This window comes from Notolepis coatsorum, assembly GCF_963971535.1.
Source record: "Notolepis coatsorum genome assembly, chromosome: 13".
In the NCBI taxonomy this organism is placed as follows: Eukaryota; Metazoa; Chordata; class Actinopteri; order Aulopiformes; family Paralepididae; genus Notolepis; species Notolepis coatsorum.
Genome location: NC_140177.1, coordinates 2,369,012 through 2,386,356, shown reverse-complemented (window position 1 = coordinate 2,386,356; position 17,345 = coordinate 2,369,012). Strand labels below are relative to the sequence as shown.

Below are 17,345 nucleotides of genomic sequence, written 5' to 3'. Positions count from 1 at the left end.
TTGTCTTGTCGAGTCTGATGGCTTTGTCTTGTTGAGTCTGATGGCTTTGTTGAGTCTGATGGCTTTGTCTTGTCTGGCTTTGTCTTGTCTGATGGCTTTGTCTTGTTGAGTCTGATGGCTTTGTCTTGTTGAGTCTGATGGCTTTGTCTTGTCTGATGGCTTTGTCTTGTTGAGTCTGATGGCTTTGTCTTGTCGAGTCTGATGGCTTTGTCTTGTTGAGTCTGATGGCTTTGTCTTGTTGAGTCTGATGGCTTTGTCTTGTCTGATGGCTTTGTCTTGTTGAGTCTGATGGCTTTGTCTTGTCTGATGGCTTTGTCTTGTTGAGTCTGATGGCTTTGTCTTGTCGAGTCTGATGGCTTTGTCTTGTCTGATGGCTTTGTCTTGTTGAGTCTGATGGCTTTGTCTTGTTGAGTCTGATGGCTTTGTCTTGTCTGATGGCTTTGTTTTGTTGAGTCTGATGGCTTTGTCTTGTCGAGTCTGATGGCTAAGAAAGGGATTACTGTAAAAGGAGGTGTATTTCTATTATTGGGGTTAACTTGTGGAACAATGCGGATATAGAGTTAAGAATGAGTAATTCGATTTTGGTTTTTAAGAAAAAGGTTTGTAAAGCAATTTTTGAAAAATACAAGGGTGAATAACACTGTTTTGTTTTCTTTTTTCTTTTAGAATACTGTTTTGGAATCTACATTTTTTTTTTTTTTTTTTTTTTTTTATGCTAAATTTTGAAAAACTACGTCTACAAGGGTGAAAAACACTGTTTTGCTTTTTTTTTCTTTTCTTTATAATACTGTTTTGGAGTAAAAAAAAATATATATTTTTTTTTGGTAAGAATATAGGACAGGCACATATAAGCACTATGCTTCAGTCTGTACCTTTTTCAGTCACTGTAAATAATCAAATATTGATAAATGATGATGTATATTGTACTTTTTTTTGATGACTGAAAAAAATAAACTACTACTACTTGTCGAGTCTGATGGCGTTGTCTTGTCGAGTCTGATGGCTTTGTCTGGAGTCTGATGGCTTTGTCTTGAGTCTGATGGCTTTGTCTTGAGTCTGATGGCTTTGTCTTGTCGAGTCTGATGGCTTTGTCTTGTCGAGTCTGATGGCTTTGTCTTGTCGAGTCTGATGGCTTTGTCTTGTCGAGGGTGATGGCTTTGTCGAGTCTGATGGCTTTGTCGAGTCTGATGGCTTTGTCTTGTCGAGTCTGATGGCTTTGTCTTGTCGAGTGATTACTTTGTCTTGAGTCTGATGGCTTTGTCTTGAGTCTGATGGCTTTGTCTTGTCGAGTCTGATGGCTTTGTCGAGTCTGATGGCTTTGTCTTGTCGAGTCTGATGGCTTTGTCTTGTCGAGTGATGACTTTGTCTTGTCGAGTCTGATGGCTTTCTCTCGTCTCCTGTCTGATGGTAATTTGAGAGGTTGAAAATGGGAAGACTCGTGGCTCAGATCCATATTTAGCGATGCTTTTGTTTTGTCAGGGAACAACAATGAAATCATGCACAATTATGTCTAATGTTCAAATTGCTTGGACAACTGTGGCCTTATATCTGTTGATGTGAATGGAGTAATTTGTTATCGTAAATCTGACGACCCAGGGAGTGGCATCCTAAAAATGTAACTTAATCTTTGGGTGAGTGGTTTTTTAACAACCATTATGGTGGATAATTGTTCTCATTGGGACACGATGGCAGAGATGCTACACACACTAGGTCCTTTAGTCCCTGACTAAAACATTTTGTTCTGTGATGTGATGGAGATTTTCATTGACATTGTTTTAAAGGGGATGTTTCAGTCCTTTTCAAGTTATAATGTAATATAGATCTTTGATGCACATCTACGTTGATTCAGATTTTAAGGATCCCCATTAGCTGGTGCCATAGCAACCAGCTAGTCTTCCTGGGGTCCACACAAAAAAACATACAAAAAACAATTATTGTTGCAAAACAAAATGATTAAAAGTCAGTACTCGACACACAATGCATAATGAAGCTAACAAATAAGATATCTAAAATGACATGCGAGCAAAAATGTGAAGCTGCAATTCTGAATGGTTCGTTTCAAGAGGGAGGGTTCTTGTTGCAGCTGTACTACAGAAAAGGCACAATGCACATACAGTATTTTTTCACAATACTTCTGTAGAAACGATGCAAAACACGGGAAAAGGCAGTGGCTCATATTTCACCAAGCAGGATTAGCAATTTAGCCAGAACTTAACGAAGTTTACTATATCATTATGTTATGGATTTGAATCTGTAAAATGTTACTTTGAATATTAGTTTTATGAATATGATTCTGTCATATCGATGGCAACAATTGTTATTTCGATCTGGACAACACATCAGGAGTTATTCAGTGATATTGTTATCTGACAAACTGAACTGAAGCCTTGCTTTGTGAAATACCCCCCTCGCCTTTGAAACCAGTAGGGTGGGAGTCGAATAAAATGTATTTGTAAGGCCCGACAACACACGTTAATGTCCCCATGGGGCCAGACACTTCTTCTTTAAACAAGTCAAGAAGAAACATCACGATAAATCAAGAACAAAACAAAAAGACCATAAAGTCCAAAAAATTTAAAATAAAAATAAATGAATGCAACATGCGAAGGTAAGGAAAAACTCACTAAAACCTAGCAAGAGGAAGAAAATGCACCACAGGCAGTGTGGAGGAGAGAAACCTTAGAAGGTCCGTTCAAGGGGGGATCAGCCCCGTGATATATTATCACGATACTATAGTTGCAATATTGTGATGTACTGCAATTTATTACCTTTTTTCAACAGCAGATTATGTCCCCAACCGGAAACTTTCAACATTTGCAATAAAAAGAAATTTATTGCAGCAAAACTGGGATCCATATATATCGGCACTAGTGATGCACGATATAATATCGGCCGATATGGCCGTTTTTTTACACATCGGTATCGGTCCGATATCAAGATAGGGCCGATATAATTTTTTTTTTTTTTTTCCTTCTTTTTACATGTTTTGGCCTTAAATAGTTTCAAAATATCAGTCATTTCTGAAAATAAGTTACAAAAGTAAAAAAAATTATGCGTTTTGGAAAATAGCTCTTTATTTGATTATCATAAAAAAGTGTTTTCTATACAGAGATATCGACATCGGTAAATATCGGTATCGGCCAGAACAGCAATATTAATATCGGTTATCGGTATCGGCCACAATTTTCACATCGGTGCATCACTAATCGGCACACAAAATATTGCGATATATTGCTGTGTAGCACCTATAGAAACCAGTCGAATAATATATTTACCTGCAATATGAACTGAGTCCTCTTTCCTTTCCTCCTGCAGGTGATCGAGTCGTTGGGCGTCATGATCTACAAGGCGCTGGACTACGGCTTGAAGGAGAGCGAGGAACGTGACCTCAGCCCGCCGCTCGAGCGCCTCATCGACATGATGACCGACACATCGGAGGCGGAGCACGACCCCTGCCCCGACGAGGGCTACGAGGCCACCGAGGAGGAAGACGAGGGCGACGAGGAGCCAGCAAGCACGGTCCGCAGCATCCGCGGCTACCGGGATATCATCACGGTAAGGTTGGGCCGTGGACACTTTAGTAATCTCTCAAGGACATTAGGCCATCACGCCAGCATGGCAAGACAACAAATGTGACTATGTTACACACGCATATATATATATATATATGTATGTGTGTGTATATACAGGTGCAGTTCAATAAATTAGAATATCGTGGTAATATCGTTATTTTATTTCAGTAATTTAATTAAAAAAGCGAAACTCTCATAGATGATAGATTCATTACACACAAAGTGAAATATTTCAAGCCTTTATTTGTTTTATGATTAGGATGATTATGGCTTACAGCTCATGAAAGCCCAAAATTCTGTATCTCAAAGTTTGAAAAAAAAGATTATATAGAAATGTCGGCCTTCTGAAAAGTGTGTTCACTCAGTACTTGGTTGGGGCTCCTTTTGCACAAATCACTGCATCAATACAGCTAAATATATAGACTTTTCCACGATATTCTAATTTATTGAGCTGCACCTGTATGTATGTATATATATATATTTTACACCGTACCAGTCAAAAGTTCAATGAGAAGGTGTGTCCAAACTTTTGACTGGTACTGTATTTATATATGGGAAAATATATATTTAAAGAATGTGCTGATCAGGATGTTAGAATGTTAAGGTATTTTGTCCTTGAAACTGATTTTGAAAAGACGAGCAGCTTGCTCAACTGAAATCCATTCATATTGGTTTGACGATGAGATACAAGGTAATGTGTGAACCGAAATGTCCTCGTGGCACTGAAATCTAGAGCTGCTTTTCGACCGAAAAGCTCTCCACAAACAACTGATTTAGGCCAGCGGTTATGGTACGAGGAAGTGCCCAGCTTTTGTCTCTTTATCTGGGAAATGAGAGCTTAACCCACAGTACCAGACGCCGGGCTCCCTGGGTGCACGGAGTGCGTTTTCACAGTAGAGCAGCACGTTTCAGACGGTCATGATTTCCCCCAACAGATACCGCATGATATTGGGAGAGAGGAGAGGATGAGAGCAGGTAGTCGAGGCCAAGTTTATTAGTATGTCCCAAACTGGGCAATTCATGTTACAGCAGATAAAAAATAAAAATAAAATAAATAAAAACACAGCAAACATGCATAACAAGAAGAACACAGACAGACTTATAGAGTACATGGTCGCAGGATCAGATCATAACAGTCAAACAAGCAACCACAACCATCCCCCCACCCACCCACCCACCCACCTCAAAGCCGCCCTCTCCTGCCTCCTCCATTGATGGCACGAATGGAGGTAGGTATAAATGAGAATTTGTATCTATTGTTTTTAGCTGCAGGGGTCTCCAAACGTTGGCCGGAAGGCAATAATTGATACTCCGGATTTAGGGGGTGAGAGCTGTCCGCTCTAATCGATGACGCCTTCCTGAGCACCTGCTCGTCATATATATGACCCAGACAGCTGAATTGTACCCCCTACAATCTTGCTAGCCCCCCCCCTCATAATCCCGTTAAGGGCATTCTTCTGTTTAATGCCAAGGTTTCCATACCAACAAATGGCAGCAAAGGAAACAACAGACTCTACGAAGGGCCGTTCAGACGGTCATGATTTCCCCCCAGCAGGGACCTCCACACTCGCATTTGCTCCAGTAGCTTCTGAAATAGGAGACTGGTAATTATAGCTCGGTAAACAGTTTGGGGGAATAGGCTTAGGAACTTATGGCCCTGAACCCTGTGTAGAACACCCGGTGCCAGGCTTTGTGTGTTTTTTTTTTTGCCTGGCTGTTTTTAGCCGCCTAAACACTGCAACGATTGCATTCTGGAGTATGTACTTCACTGTGTTCGTACAGCATCAGGGTTCCCACTTGTCCTGGAAAACCTGGAAATTCAGACACTAGATTTCCAGCCATGGAAAACCTGGAAAAAGTTGTCCTGTAAATTTGTAATTGTATTTTAGCCCCTCACTCAGATGGCCTATGTAAATCCAGGTGTGCATTTAGTTTGAAACTCGACTAAATGGTAAATGGCTGCTTTTTTATATAGCACTTTTATCCAAAGCGCTTCACAATTTGTTCCTCACATTTTACCCATTCATTCACACCGACTGTGGAGGCAACCATGCAAGGTGCCAACCTGCTCATCGGGAGCAATTAGGGGTTAAGTGTCTTGCTCAAGGACACATCGACACGCTGCCCGGGAGGAGCGGGAATCGAACCGGGAACCTCAGGATTGCCAGACGACTGCTCTACCTCCCGAGCCACTGTCGCCCCAAATATACAATATACTGTCGTATATTGGTAGGATTATAGCAGTGGACCACACTCCCTTTGTTTTGGCCACCATGGCATTTGACAAGCTCATGCTTATTCTGCTTTTTTTTTTTTTGGTGCTGTAACTGTAATGACTACAAAACGTACATATTGTGATTGGTGTGTTCACCTGTAATGTGAAACACTTCATCATGCACCCAGCATCATTAAAAAATGAGGAATAAAACTGGGGTTGAATGTGTCTATACTACCGGTAAATTATATTACCATTTGTGAGCTGTGCCAAGTGCTGTTGTAGATCGTCAAAAACGGGGGGAAAAGACCTGGAAGATGATTTCTCAAAAAGAGTGGGGAACCCCGAGCGTGGCTAGATGAGAGAAACGGTACATTCCTAACTGGCCTCCCTGCCTACCTTCTTCACTCCCATGATCTCATCTGATGATCCGTGACGGAGATAGGTGGGAGTAGGTGAGAGGGTCCCGGGAGGGCTGAGGATGAACGAATGTGACGGGTTATGCTAGAGGAAGCACTTCAGAGGTCATGTTTAATGTAGCATAGGGCTTTGCCCATTGCTTTAGCGTAAGGGAGTTGGCTGTGGAACAGCTAAAGACCAGTTCCTCATCTTCATAGTTTTTCAATCTGTGGCTGCAGATTGATGTGGAACAGTTTTTTAAAAGAGAGATTACTTGCAGAATGTAAGTTCAAGTAAAGAGTTTTATTTGTCACGGCATACAGTGAAATGCGGGTGGTCATGCCCGCAGCGATTGTGCAATAATACAAGTAATAAGAATAAGACATTTGTGCAATAAGAATAAGACATAACGGGTATAATGTACATAAAGTTTACAAAAAGCATGGTAAAAGACATGCTAAGGTCCTGCGATAGTGCAATACAATGTTAGCTACGGATGAGGCACTGGGTATTATGTACACTACTATACTATACAATCTACAGTTATACTATATATCCTTATGCTATCTTGCTATATCCATCTATTTACTATACAAGAACCACTACCGTTTTTTTTGGCTTAAATTTTCCAGCTCTAGGTCCCCTCGGAGGTTATCTTGCTTACAGTTGCTCACGATGTCCCCTATACAAAACTGTTGTCATCTGTGTCGTTGTTCTTGTCTGATAAGAATCTGTGGGAAACACTTACACAGTGCTGTTTCAAAACACTCCCACTGCTGAGGTTTACCTGTGACTTTCCGTTACTACTTACTTACTAGTGGTGGGGGGAAATATCCATACGTGGTAGTATCGCGATACTTTGCGTGGCGATACTGTATCGATACAGGGACGCCAAGTATCGATATTTATTTATTTATTTATTTAAAAAAAAAATTATTGGACGTTTCATTGTTCATTTAAATACCTGCAATAGTACAGTAGTCCACACACATGCACACGTGTGCACATTCAGTTAAGTTGGAATATGACTCTGTAATACAAACGGTTCAGTTTGTCAGGTACATGCAACACAGATTACAGTGACATCTGTCTGCTTGAGAAAATACCATGTTCTGCAATAAAAATGATTGAAGTGAGATGAACAGACTGAACATTATTTTATTAGATAAAACACGTTGACAAAGTTTGACTTTGCAGTTGAAAAAAGGTAATAAATCGCAATATATCGCAATATTAATATCGCAATACTCAGCGTATCGCAATATATTTAGTATCGCAATACTATCGTATCGTGAGCCCTCTGGTGATTCCCACCCCTATTACGTACTCCTCCTGTGACTACTTTACTTACTGTACCTGAGAAGGAAGAAGACACAGTGCTGACAACAGGCATTCCTGAGCAGCACCGAGCCCAGGTGGAAAAATGTCACCCGTCCGGTTCTTCTCTTTTTGTTCCCGATTTATAATTGGATGTTTTTTTCCTACCAGGCCCTGCTGGTTGCTGTTGTCACAATGGAATAGTACCACGCGGGTCATGACTTTAAATGGAACGTGTGTTTTTGCACGCCATTTTTAAATTGGGGCATGCTTTTGACGCAAGTCTGTGTGAAAGGTACAGTTACCGGACCGTCAGGTTCTGGGAGGGACCGATTTCATGCCAGCGATGTACAGAGAAGCTACATGTCTGGTTCGAATGACTGATGGTAAAACGCATGACTTGAAAGTATGTGGATCATGGACGGGACTGCAGGGCAGCTGTCTTTTGTCTCTTTGGTCAAGTATATTTCAATGGTTCTCTAAAGTCTATGAAAGGGACGTTCCACATGACTCTGAGCCGACTGTCTCAGAGGCTGGTCTGGGGACCACATAGAGGAACAACTGGTTTTAAATGCTTGGAATGTTGGCTGCCAAAATCATTTAATAAATTAACTGGAAATCACCTTCCCTTCCCTGCTTCAGGAGGTGGCTAAACCAGATGGTTACAGTTGTACAAATGGAGTGTGTGTGCTTTAAAGAATATGCACACCCGAGCCGCTAGAGGTCGCAGAAGTGGCGTGTCGCGCCGGTGGGCAAATCGTCCTTAAAAACGGTGCCAGTTAAGAGGTTAAGTCCAAGACGAATATGGGTCCCTTTCATAAATCTTAAAGAACTAGCCTATAATTGTAATAACATTTTATTTATTAGTCACATACATACACAAGACATGTAGTGAAATGAAGGTGGCAATGCCCGCCTTGGTTGTGCAATAAAATACAAATAATAGAATAGATAATAGATGGACATGATAAAAGGTACTAAGATAAAATACTATACAATGCTAAGCTTACAAATTAAAGGTAATGAGTCTTATATACACTATACACTACTATACAATATACATGATTGATTGATTGAAAAGTTTATTAACAGATTGCAGAATGGGTACAATACAGTACGGCTCAATACATACAATTGTTAAGGGGATGCAGACCAGAGAAAGACTTTCGTCTTGTTTACATCAGGGTCCCCCATTTTCAATTCATCATAACATATATGACATACAGATAGACAGTACTGCTACATTTATGACATATCAGATTTGCAAATACAGTACTGTTTGTGATACAAAAAGTGTCCAGAAAAAGAGTGTATATACATTTGACGTAGAAACTGTACATTGGGGGAGGTTGGGTGGGTGGGGGCTGTACATTGGAGGTGGGGGGGGTTGAGTAGGGGGGGGGACATTGTACACTGTACATTGGAATACTGACAAAGCCATACTTGGTCATTTACTGTACAACTGGGTTAGGACATTTCTAGGGGCCAGTTTCGAATTGCAGTCTCCCGTAGGTGTTCTTTGAGAGTGTTTTTGAAAGTGGGTAGTGATTCACATTCCTTTACAGCTTTGGGTAGGGCGTTCCACATTGATGTGGCATAATTGCGAAACGTGTTTAGTCCCTTGTTTGAGCCGAATCTGGGTTTAACATGATTTGTGGAGCTCCCTCTGGTGCTGGTGTTGTGATCGTGGTATTCACTGACCTTTGGGAAGTATTTTGACATGTACCTTGGTCGCGTAGTGTATCTTGTAGACCAGGCCCATTGCAAGTTGCTGTACTCTGTCGTCTACTCTAACTATATGTAACTACTATACTAACTAATGACTACTATACAAAAACATACATTTATGTGTTAGAGGAATGCAATTCCTGTAATGGATTAGTTCATATATTTCTTTTTGTTGTTGATTTTATTGATCTATTTTGTGTTATAACTATGTGCACTTGCCCTACATGAATGATGTTCACCAGTTATAGCATATTGGTGATGCATCACTAGTGGTGACTATTACACAGGCACCAACATGTAACCCTGACGCTCTCTCTCTCTCTCTCTCTCTCTCTCTCTACAGCTATGTACATCCCACCTTCCCAGCCCGTCGGACGCCCCCGACCATTACCAGGCGGTGTGCCGCGCCCTCTTCACCGAGACCAGGGAGCTGCGGACTTTCCTGGAGAAGATCAAGAGCGCAAAGGAGGTGAGCGCCGCCCCCTCGTCTTCTGGGCCTGCTGGCGCCTCCCGGATGTCTGCTAGTAGTAGCGGGAACCGAGAAGCAGCGCCTGCAGAGTGATAATTGCAGTTGCAGAAATTGGATTTATATAGCGCTTTTCACACTGCTAAAAGATATGGGTCAAAAGCAAGAGTTTAAAGGAAAACTCCCAACATGTCACATGTACCTTATGTGACAAATGAAACACAACTTGAGCTACCCCGAGATGTCAGAGGCCAGCTAGTGCAGAACACACACGGTTCTAGAACATTCTACATTTGATTTCCCGTCAGCCGTTGATACTAGCAAACGCAGCAAACTGTAGTCCAAGCTGTTCACCAGCCACACAGTTCGACTGAAACCATCACTCTCTGTTCACTGCTGTACAAGTTGCAGGCCAACAACAATAATGACTGGCCATTAAATTAGATCTTGTGGACCAAATTGACTTGCTAGTAGGGGTGTAACGGTACACGTATTCGTACCGAACCGTTTCAGAACGGACCTTCAGTTCAGTACTCTCTGTGTACCGAACGAATACAACGAATACGTTACTTTTTTTTGCATGCAGAACTTAATTCAATCAAAACATGTTTTTTTTTTTTTACAAATTATTATTAATTTGAATATAGAATATCCGTCGACAGCCCTACTTAACAGTAACTGCACACTAAGTCACCCCCGAGTGGAAAAGCCACGTTCTTCAAACTTTCCCCAAAATGAAACTGTACCGAAATGAACCGTGACTTCAAAACCGAGGTAGGTACCGAACCGTGGTTTTTGTGTACCGTTACACCCCTACTAGTATTGATGAGCCGCTACATGTGTGATAAGCTTCGTGGTTGGAATAGAGTTGAATGTTCCAGATATCATATGACTCACCATTAAGGAATTAACCAACATTTGACGATGTGAGAGTGAAAAGAAACGGAAATGATTGAAAGTAAATATAAAACTCAATTCACATTATTTATGCTATCGTTAAGCTGCTCGCAAGTCACTAGAACACTACAGGCGTTTGTTCCCACATGCACACACAAACCAGTTTAAGCCGTTTATATCCATGATCGCCAGTGCCAATGAATGGTGTAATAAAGTTGTGGTCAAATACAGCCGCTGACTCGGTTCAATAATCACCAGTTCTGAAATCAGACCGAACTCCCTCACCACCCAGGATTTCATCCTAAACATCGATGGTTCCATCGTCGCCTGCTCCACTCACTTCCACAACCTTGGCATCCTCCCCAACCCTCCCTGTCATTCCTCCCCCATGTAAACCAGATCACAGAAACAGCCTTTCACCACATCGGGCCTGTCCCCAACCCTCCCCGTCATTCTCTGCCGCTGAAGCACTGGTCCATGCATTCATCCAGGCTTGATTATTGCAACAGCATCCTTTATGGCTCATCAAATAACATCCTCAATAAGCTCCAATATGTCCAAGACTCTGCTGCCCACAATGCTCTCCTCATCCTGAGAAGTACATGTACTTCATACAGTAAAAAAGTTAAAAGAATAAAGTACAAACACTATACATAATATACAAACTAAAGTACAAAATGCAAACAATGAGGTATGAAATGCAAACCTTTTTAAAATGTAAAAACTAGGGATGTCCGATATTATCGGCCGATATCGGCATTAAAATGTGATATCGGAAAATATCGGTATCTGTTTTCAATTCTTAAATTTTTTTAAAATATTTTTTGTACATTTCTATAACCTTTATTTACCCAGGCAAGCAAGTAAGAACAAATTCTGATTTTATTTATTGTCAAAAGTATGCATAATGTTGTGTTAATTCCACAACAAGAGATATGTAATGTTAATTACCTGAAATTATTCAATTTTTTGGGGGGGGGGAAACCCTGCATATATCGGTATCGGTTGATATCGGTATCGGAAATTAAGGGTTGGACAATATCGGTATATCGGTAAAAAAGCCAATAGAGCATCCCTAGTAAAAACCTTTAAAATTTAAAACACTAGCTGGTTGCCAAGTCATCCTTAAGACTCTGTTTGGCTTGGCCCTCCTTGGTGTCTCTGCTTTGCTCTCCCCTGCTGTGTTTCTCCGTCTAGCCACTCTACTAGCTGACTGACTGACTGACTGACGGCAAAGAGGATTAACCCAGTGAGCTCCTCTGGTCCACTGTCTCCTCATCATGACAAACATGACCTAATGTCCTCAGCCTGGCTAGGTGACACAGACACCACGGGCGCCACAACACAACACACATTCCTTCCAATCTGTTGTCTATTCGGTGAAGTGGATCATCAAGTAGCTCTTCCGACTACGATCGTCGATCAATTGGCACGCGGCCCACGTACAGTTACTTGGAATAAGCATGCGAGGACTGTGTAGACTAGACACAAACACTAAATGACCTGCTTATTACACATACTGTAATTGTACATGGTTGAGTCTCCACCGTCCTCATTCCAAATGTTTTTTGTGCCTTTTGTATAATTTGCTCTTATCTCCCAATTTAGTCGTTATGCCAATTCCCTTCCTGGTCTTTGCGCTGCCCTGCCGTCGTTCTGGGCAGGGTGTAGACTACCACATGCTGCCCTGCTGTTTCAGTCTGGGGAGGGTGTAGACTACCACATGCTGCCCTACTGTTTCAGTCTGGGGAGGGTGTAGACTACCACATGCTGCCCTACTGTTTCAGTCTGGGGAGGGTGTGTAGACTACCACATGCTGCCCTGCTGTTTCAGTCTGGGGAGGGTGTAGACTACCACATGCTGCCCTGCTGTTTCAGTCTGGGGAGGGTGTAGACTACCACATGCTGCCCTGCTGTTTCAGTCTGGGGAGGGTGTAGACTACCACATGCTGCCCTGCTGTTTCAGTCTGGGGAGGGTGTAGACTACCACATGCTGCCCTGCTGTCAGTCTGGGGAGGGTGTAGACTACCACATGCTGCCCTGCTGTCAGTCTGGGGAGGGTGTAGACTACCACATGCTGCCCTACTGTCTGTCTGGGGAGGGTGTAGACTACCACATGCTGCCCTACTGTCTGTCTGGGGAGGGTGTAGACTACCGCATGCCTACTTGGAGTCTTCAGCTGCTTCTCTAGTTTCACTTGGAGAGTCTAACACGCGCAAAGGTTTGTGCTATCTCCCCCAGATCCCCTCCCTGCTAAACAGGCGCCCCAACCGACCAATAGGAGGCACTATTGCAATGACCCAAGACTCGCAGACCACTGACTTTCCTCCACCCACCAACACTTGACAATTGTGTTGGTGGTACAACTAAGTACTCACTGTTTAAACGGCACCCGAGTGGTTTTTGAGGGTGCTCGATTTTCTTTTTTAAGCAACAAAGTGCTCATTTTGTGCCACTGAAACAGAATTCTCACTCTGAAATCCAGCGAGGTGCGAGTTGTTGCAGGAAGACGACACTGGTTAGCTTTTGGAGATTGAGCGCATCATGAAAGCTTTGTTGCGCTGAAAGCTAGCTTAACATTATCTAAAAGATAAAAACTGTTTATGTTTGCATTTCAAAACTGTGCCAACAATATGTCGCCAACTTTGCATAGCGTTCATAGACTAGTATTGATACGGACCTGCCGTTCCATGAGCGGAGAGACCTGTTGCAGACAGTGGAGATGATGTAATTAATACAAATGGTAACGATAAGCATCGGGTATATTGCTGTGCATTATGTTGTCTCTGGAGCGAGACATAATAAAATCGGTAGTGTGTGTGACTCCGTGCAAATCTTGTTATTGCTGCTGCCATGCGCTTTGAGATGCGTTCTAAACATTTATTTCCCTAAACAATTACTTGAGCACTAGAGTAATTCATTCGAGTACTTGATCTGGGAAAACATTACTCGCACCCATCCCTAGAACTGAACCCGGTTCTCTGGTGGCAAGCAAGTGCTTAGACCTCTACACTACCCAGCTGCCCCAGGGAAATGTTATTTAACTATTAAAAAAAAGAAAATAGTCAGTCCCCTTGTTTTTTTAGTTTTTCTTCTTCCCTTTGAGACACTAGGGCAGCTTAGAGAGGGATTCAGAGGAGGGTACATATTACGTTTATTATCCATCAAGGAGACCTTTTTTTCTTTTTTTTTTGCTAATGATCAGTCAAGATACATCGACGGTTGGAGAGGAGAACCCTCCACTGGAGTCAGATATTACAGCCCCTCGAGCAATAATATAATGTTATGACTGTGAGAAGGGGAGAGACACACCCAGTCACACAGGCCAGGCTGAAGCCCAGAGGCCAACCTATTAATACATAGAACCAAGAGCACATCACAGGGTTATACTACATCCATCAACATCCATTTCACTATAATACATTATATACAATAAAAAATATTTTCTTCTTCTTCTTCTAGTAAATAAGACATGGGACAGACGGTTCTGTTGAGACTGGATTGTATAGTCTACATTTGAATGTGTTTAGGAAAGCAGATCCTGGTGGTTGATGAGGCTTATTTATTTCCCCACCCGAGTAAGATGTGTCTGCAGACAGGTTTTGTGTATCGGCCTAGTGAGCTCGGTAATCAGGACGATGCCGATTATCTGAAAATGTCAAAGATCGGCCCGATGAATCAGTCGACCACTACTGGAAAATGTCATCGTTAAATGGTGTTATACAGTCAAAACTCCAAAACATATTGTGATATTATATTTTGGGCATATCACCCAGCCCTAGTTAATCCTAATTGTACTTTTTTTTTATAGATGTGAAGCACCCCATAGCCTGACAGCCAGTCAGTTAGCCACTCTGCCCCTAGTGGCGGCTCATAAGCATTTCACTTTGTGTACGACCAGTTCTATCTATCTGTGACCCTTTGTGCTTTTGTTAATGGCTCACATGTTCATGTGATTACTTTTTAAAAGGTGGGTGTGTCAGATTCACCGTCATTATGACGTTGACCTCGGGAGGCATTTTGGGAATTCTTTTAACCTGCTCTTTCTCTCTTGCGTTCTCTTCCTTTCTCTCTCTCTCTCTCATACACACACTTTGGTAGATATTGCTTTTGTTGCACATAACACAAATGCCTTCCATTTCTTTTGTCATGGTGGCTGCACCTTTTCTTATTTTTTTCTTCAATTCATAAAAGATCATTATGAAACAGAAGGACATCATTAGTCCTGCCTTGTCTTCTGATTATGATTCCACCTCCTCATTGAACTTCTCAATGTTATGTCACTTCAGAGACGGAGCCAGCGCACCACTGAGCTCTGGTTCCACCTGGTTGAATTGGTGTCGAGGGCAGACGAGGCCACTTTCTAGTTTCTACAGGTTGATATCATCCAGCGGCACTGGCTGCCTGCTGTGTGTTGAACGCTGTGGTCTTTCTCCCTGCGTTTCATCTTATGTAATGCATCATGGTTACACGAAGCCACCGTGGTGCCTCGTTATTACTGTAAGGAGCTTAGCGTGCGGCACGGCTCCTGCTGAGGCCTTCAGAAACGCACTGTATATAATCACTAATACTACATAGTTATATCAATACAACTCTTCAGGAGGCGTGACACAATACACACACTGTATATAATCACTAATACTACATAGTTATATCAATACAACTCTTCAGGAGGAGGCGTGACACACAATACACACACTGTATATAATCACTAATACTACATAGTTATATCAATACAACTGTTGAGGAGGCGTGACACACAATACACACACTGTATATAATCACTAATACTACATAGTTATATCAATAGAACTCTTCAGGAGGCGTGACACACAATACACACACTGTATATAATCACTAATACTACATAGTTATATCAATACAACTGTTGAGGAGGCGTGACACACAATACACACACTGTATATAATCACTAATACTACATAGTTATATCAATACAACTGTTGAGGAGGAGTGACACACAATACACACACTGTATATAATCACTAATACTACACACAATACACACAGGTTATAGCATTACAACTGTTGAGGAGGCGTGACACAATACACACACTACAGGTTATATAATCACTAATACACACACCCACCGGTTATATAATCACCAACACACAGGTTATATCATTATAACTGTTGAGGAGGCGTAACACAATACACACACCGGTTATATAATCACCAACACACAGGTTATATCATTATAACTGTTGAGGAGGCGTAACACAATACACACACCGGTTATATAATCACCAACACACAGGTTATATCATTATAACTGTTGAGGAGGCGTAACACAATACACACACCGGTTATATTTGAAGACTGACACAGATCTCTTGTCTCGGTCACTTTGCCTCCGTCACTCTCTCTCCCTCTCTGTCGCTCTCTCCCACTCCCTCCCTCTGCCCCTCTCACTCCCTCTCTCTTTCTCTCTGTCACTCTGCCTCTCTCTCTCTCTCTCTCTCTCTCTCTCTCTCTCTCTCTCTCTGCCTCCCTCTCTCCCTTTAGTTTATTTAGCTGTGTGTATGGGAGGGAAAGAGACATGGTGGAAGTCAATAGAAGTTGAGATGAAGTGAGGATGCAGAAACTAGGTGGGGGGGGGGGGGTAGTGGTAGTGGGAGATGGTGGGGGGTGAATTGGAAGATTTGATGATGGGTGAAAGGGGGGGGGCATGCAGAGAGAGTGGGCTGGGAAGGAATTGAAGAGCTGCTGAACTAGGGATGGTGGGGATGAAAGGGGGGGGGGCGTTGAAGATGAAAGGGGGGGGGGGGGGGGGAGGGGGGGTTGAGGAGTAGGAAAAAGCCAAAGTCGGCAGCCAATCCTCCAGGCTCTCCTTCTCCCTTTGATCTGGGGGTCTGGCAGAGAGAGAGAGAGATGCCCTAGAATAGGGAGTAGATCATGTTTTGATGAATCTGGCCTAGAATGAATAGCTCCTGTTTAATTAACCAGGCTTGGAGACGGAGATGATGCCGCCATAGAGCTGTAGTTGAGGATGAGGAATTGCGCGTCTTGGTTTGGTAAAAAGAAATGAGAACATGGTGTGTGTTGGAAGAAAGAAATTAAAACATGGTGTGTGTTGGTAGAAAGAAATGAAAACATGGTGTGTGTTGGTAGAAAGAAATGAAAACATGGTGTGTGTTGGTAGAAAGAAATGAAAACATGGTGTGTGTTGGTAGAAAGAAATGAAAACATGGTGTGTGTTGGTAGAAAGAAATGAAAACATGGTGTGTGTTGGTAGAAAGAAATGAAAACATGGTGTGTGTTGGTAGAAAGAAATGAAAACATGGTGTGTGTTGGTAGAAAGAAATGAAAACATGGTGTGTGTTGGTAGAAAGAAATGAAAACATGGTGTGTGTGTTGGAAGACTGAAATGAAAACATGGTGTGTGTTGGTAGAAAGAAATGAAAACATGGTGTGTGTGTTGGAAGACTGAAATGAAAACATGGTGTGTGTTGGTAGAAAGAAATGAAAACATGGTGTGTGTTGGTAGAAAGAAATGAAAACATGGTGTGTGTTGGAAGACAGAAATGAAAACATGGTGTGTGTTGGAAGAAAGAAATGAAAACATGGTGTGTGTTGGAAGACAGAAATTAAAACATGGTGTGTGTTGGAAGAAAGAAATGAAAACATGGTGTGTGTGTGTGTTGGAAGACTGAAATGAAAACATGGTGTGTGTTGGAAGACAGAAATGAAAACATGGTGTGTGTTGGAAGAAAGAAATGAAAACATGGTGTGTG

General features: G+C 42.1%; 1 protein-coding gene across 3 annotated transcripts in view; it reads left to right on the top strand.

The window, feature by feature from the left end:
- Nucleotides 1–17,345, top strand: part of spire1a (spire-type actin nucleation factor 1a) — a 108,984-nt gene that overhangs the window by 43,501 nt on the left and 48,138 nt on the right. For all 3 annotated transcript variants that reach the window (XM_084327945.1, XM_084327944.1, XM_084327943.1), the window contains exons 3-4: nucleotides 3,316–3,555; nucleotides 9,575–9,700. In XM_084327945.1, the coding sequence (XP_084184071.1) occupies nucleotides 3,316–3,555; nucleotides 9,575–9,700 (366 nt within the window). The remainder of the gene's footprint in view (nucleotides 1–3,315; nucleotides 3,556–9,574; nucleotides 9,701–17,345) is intronic.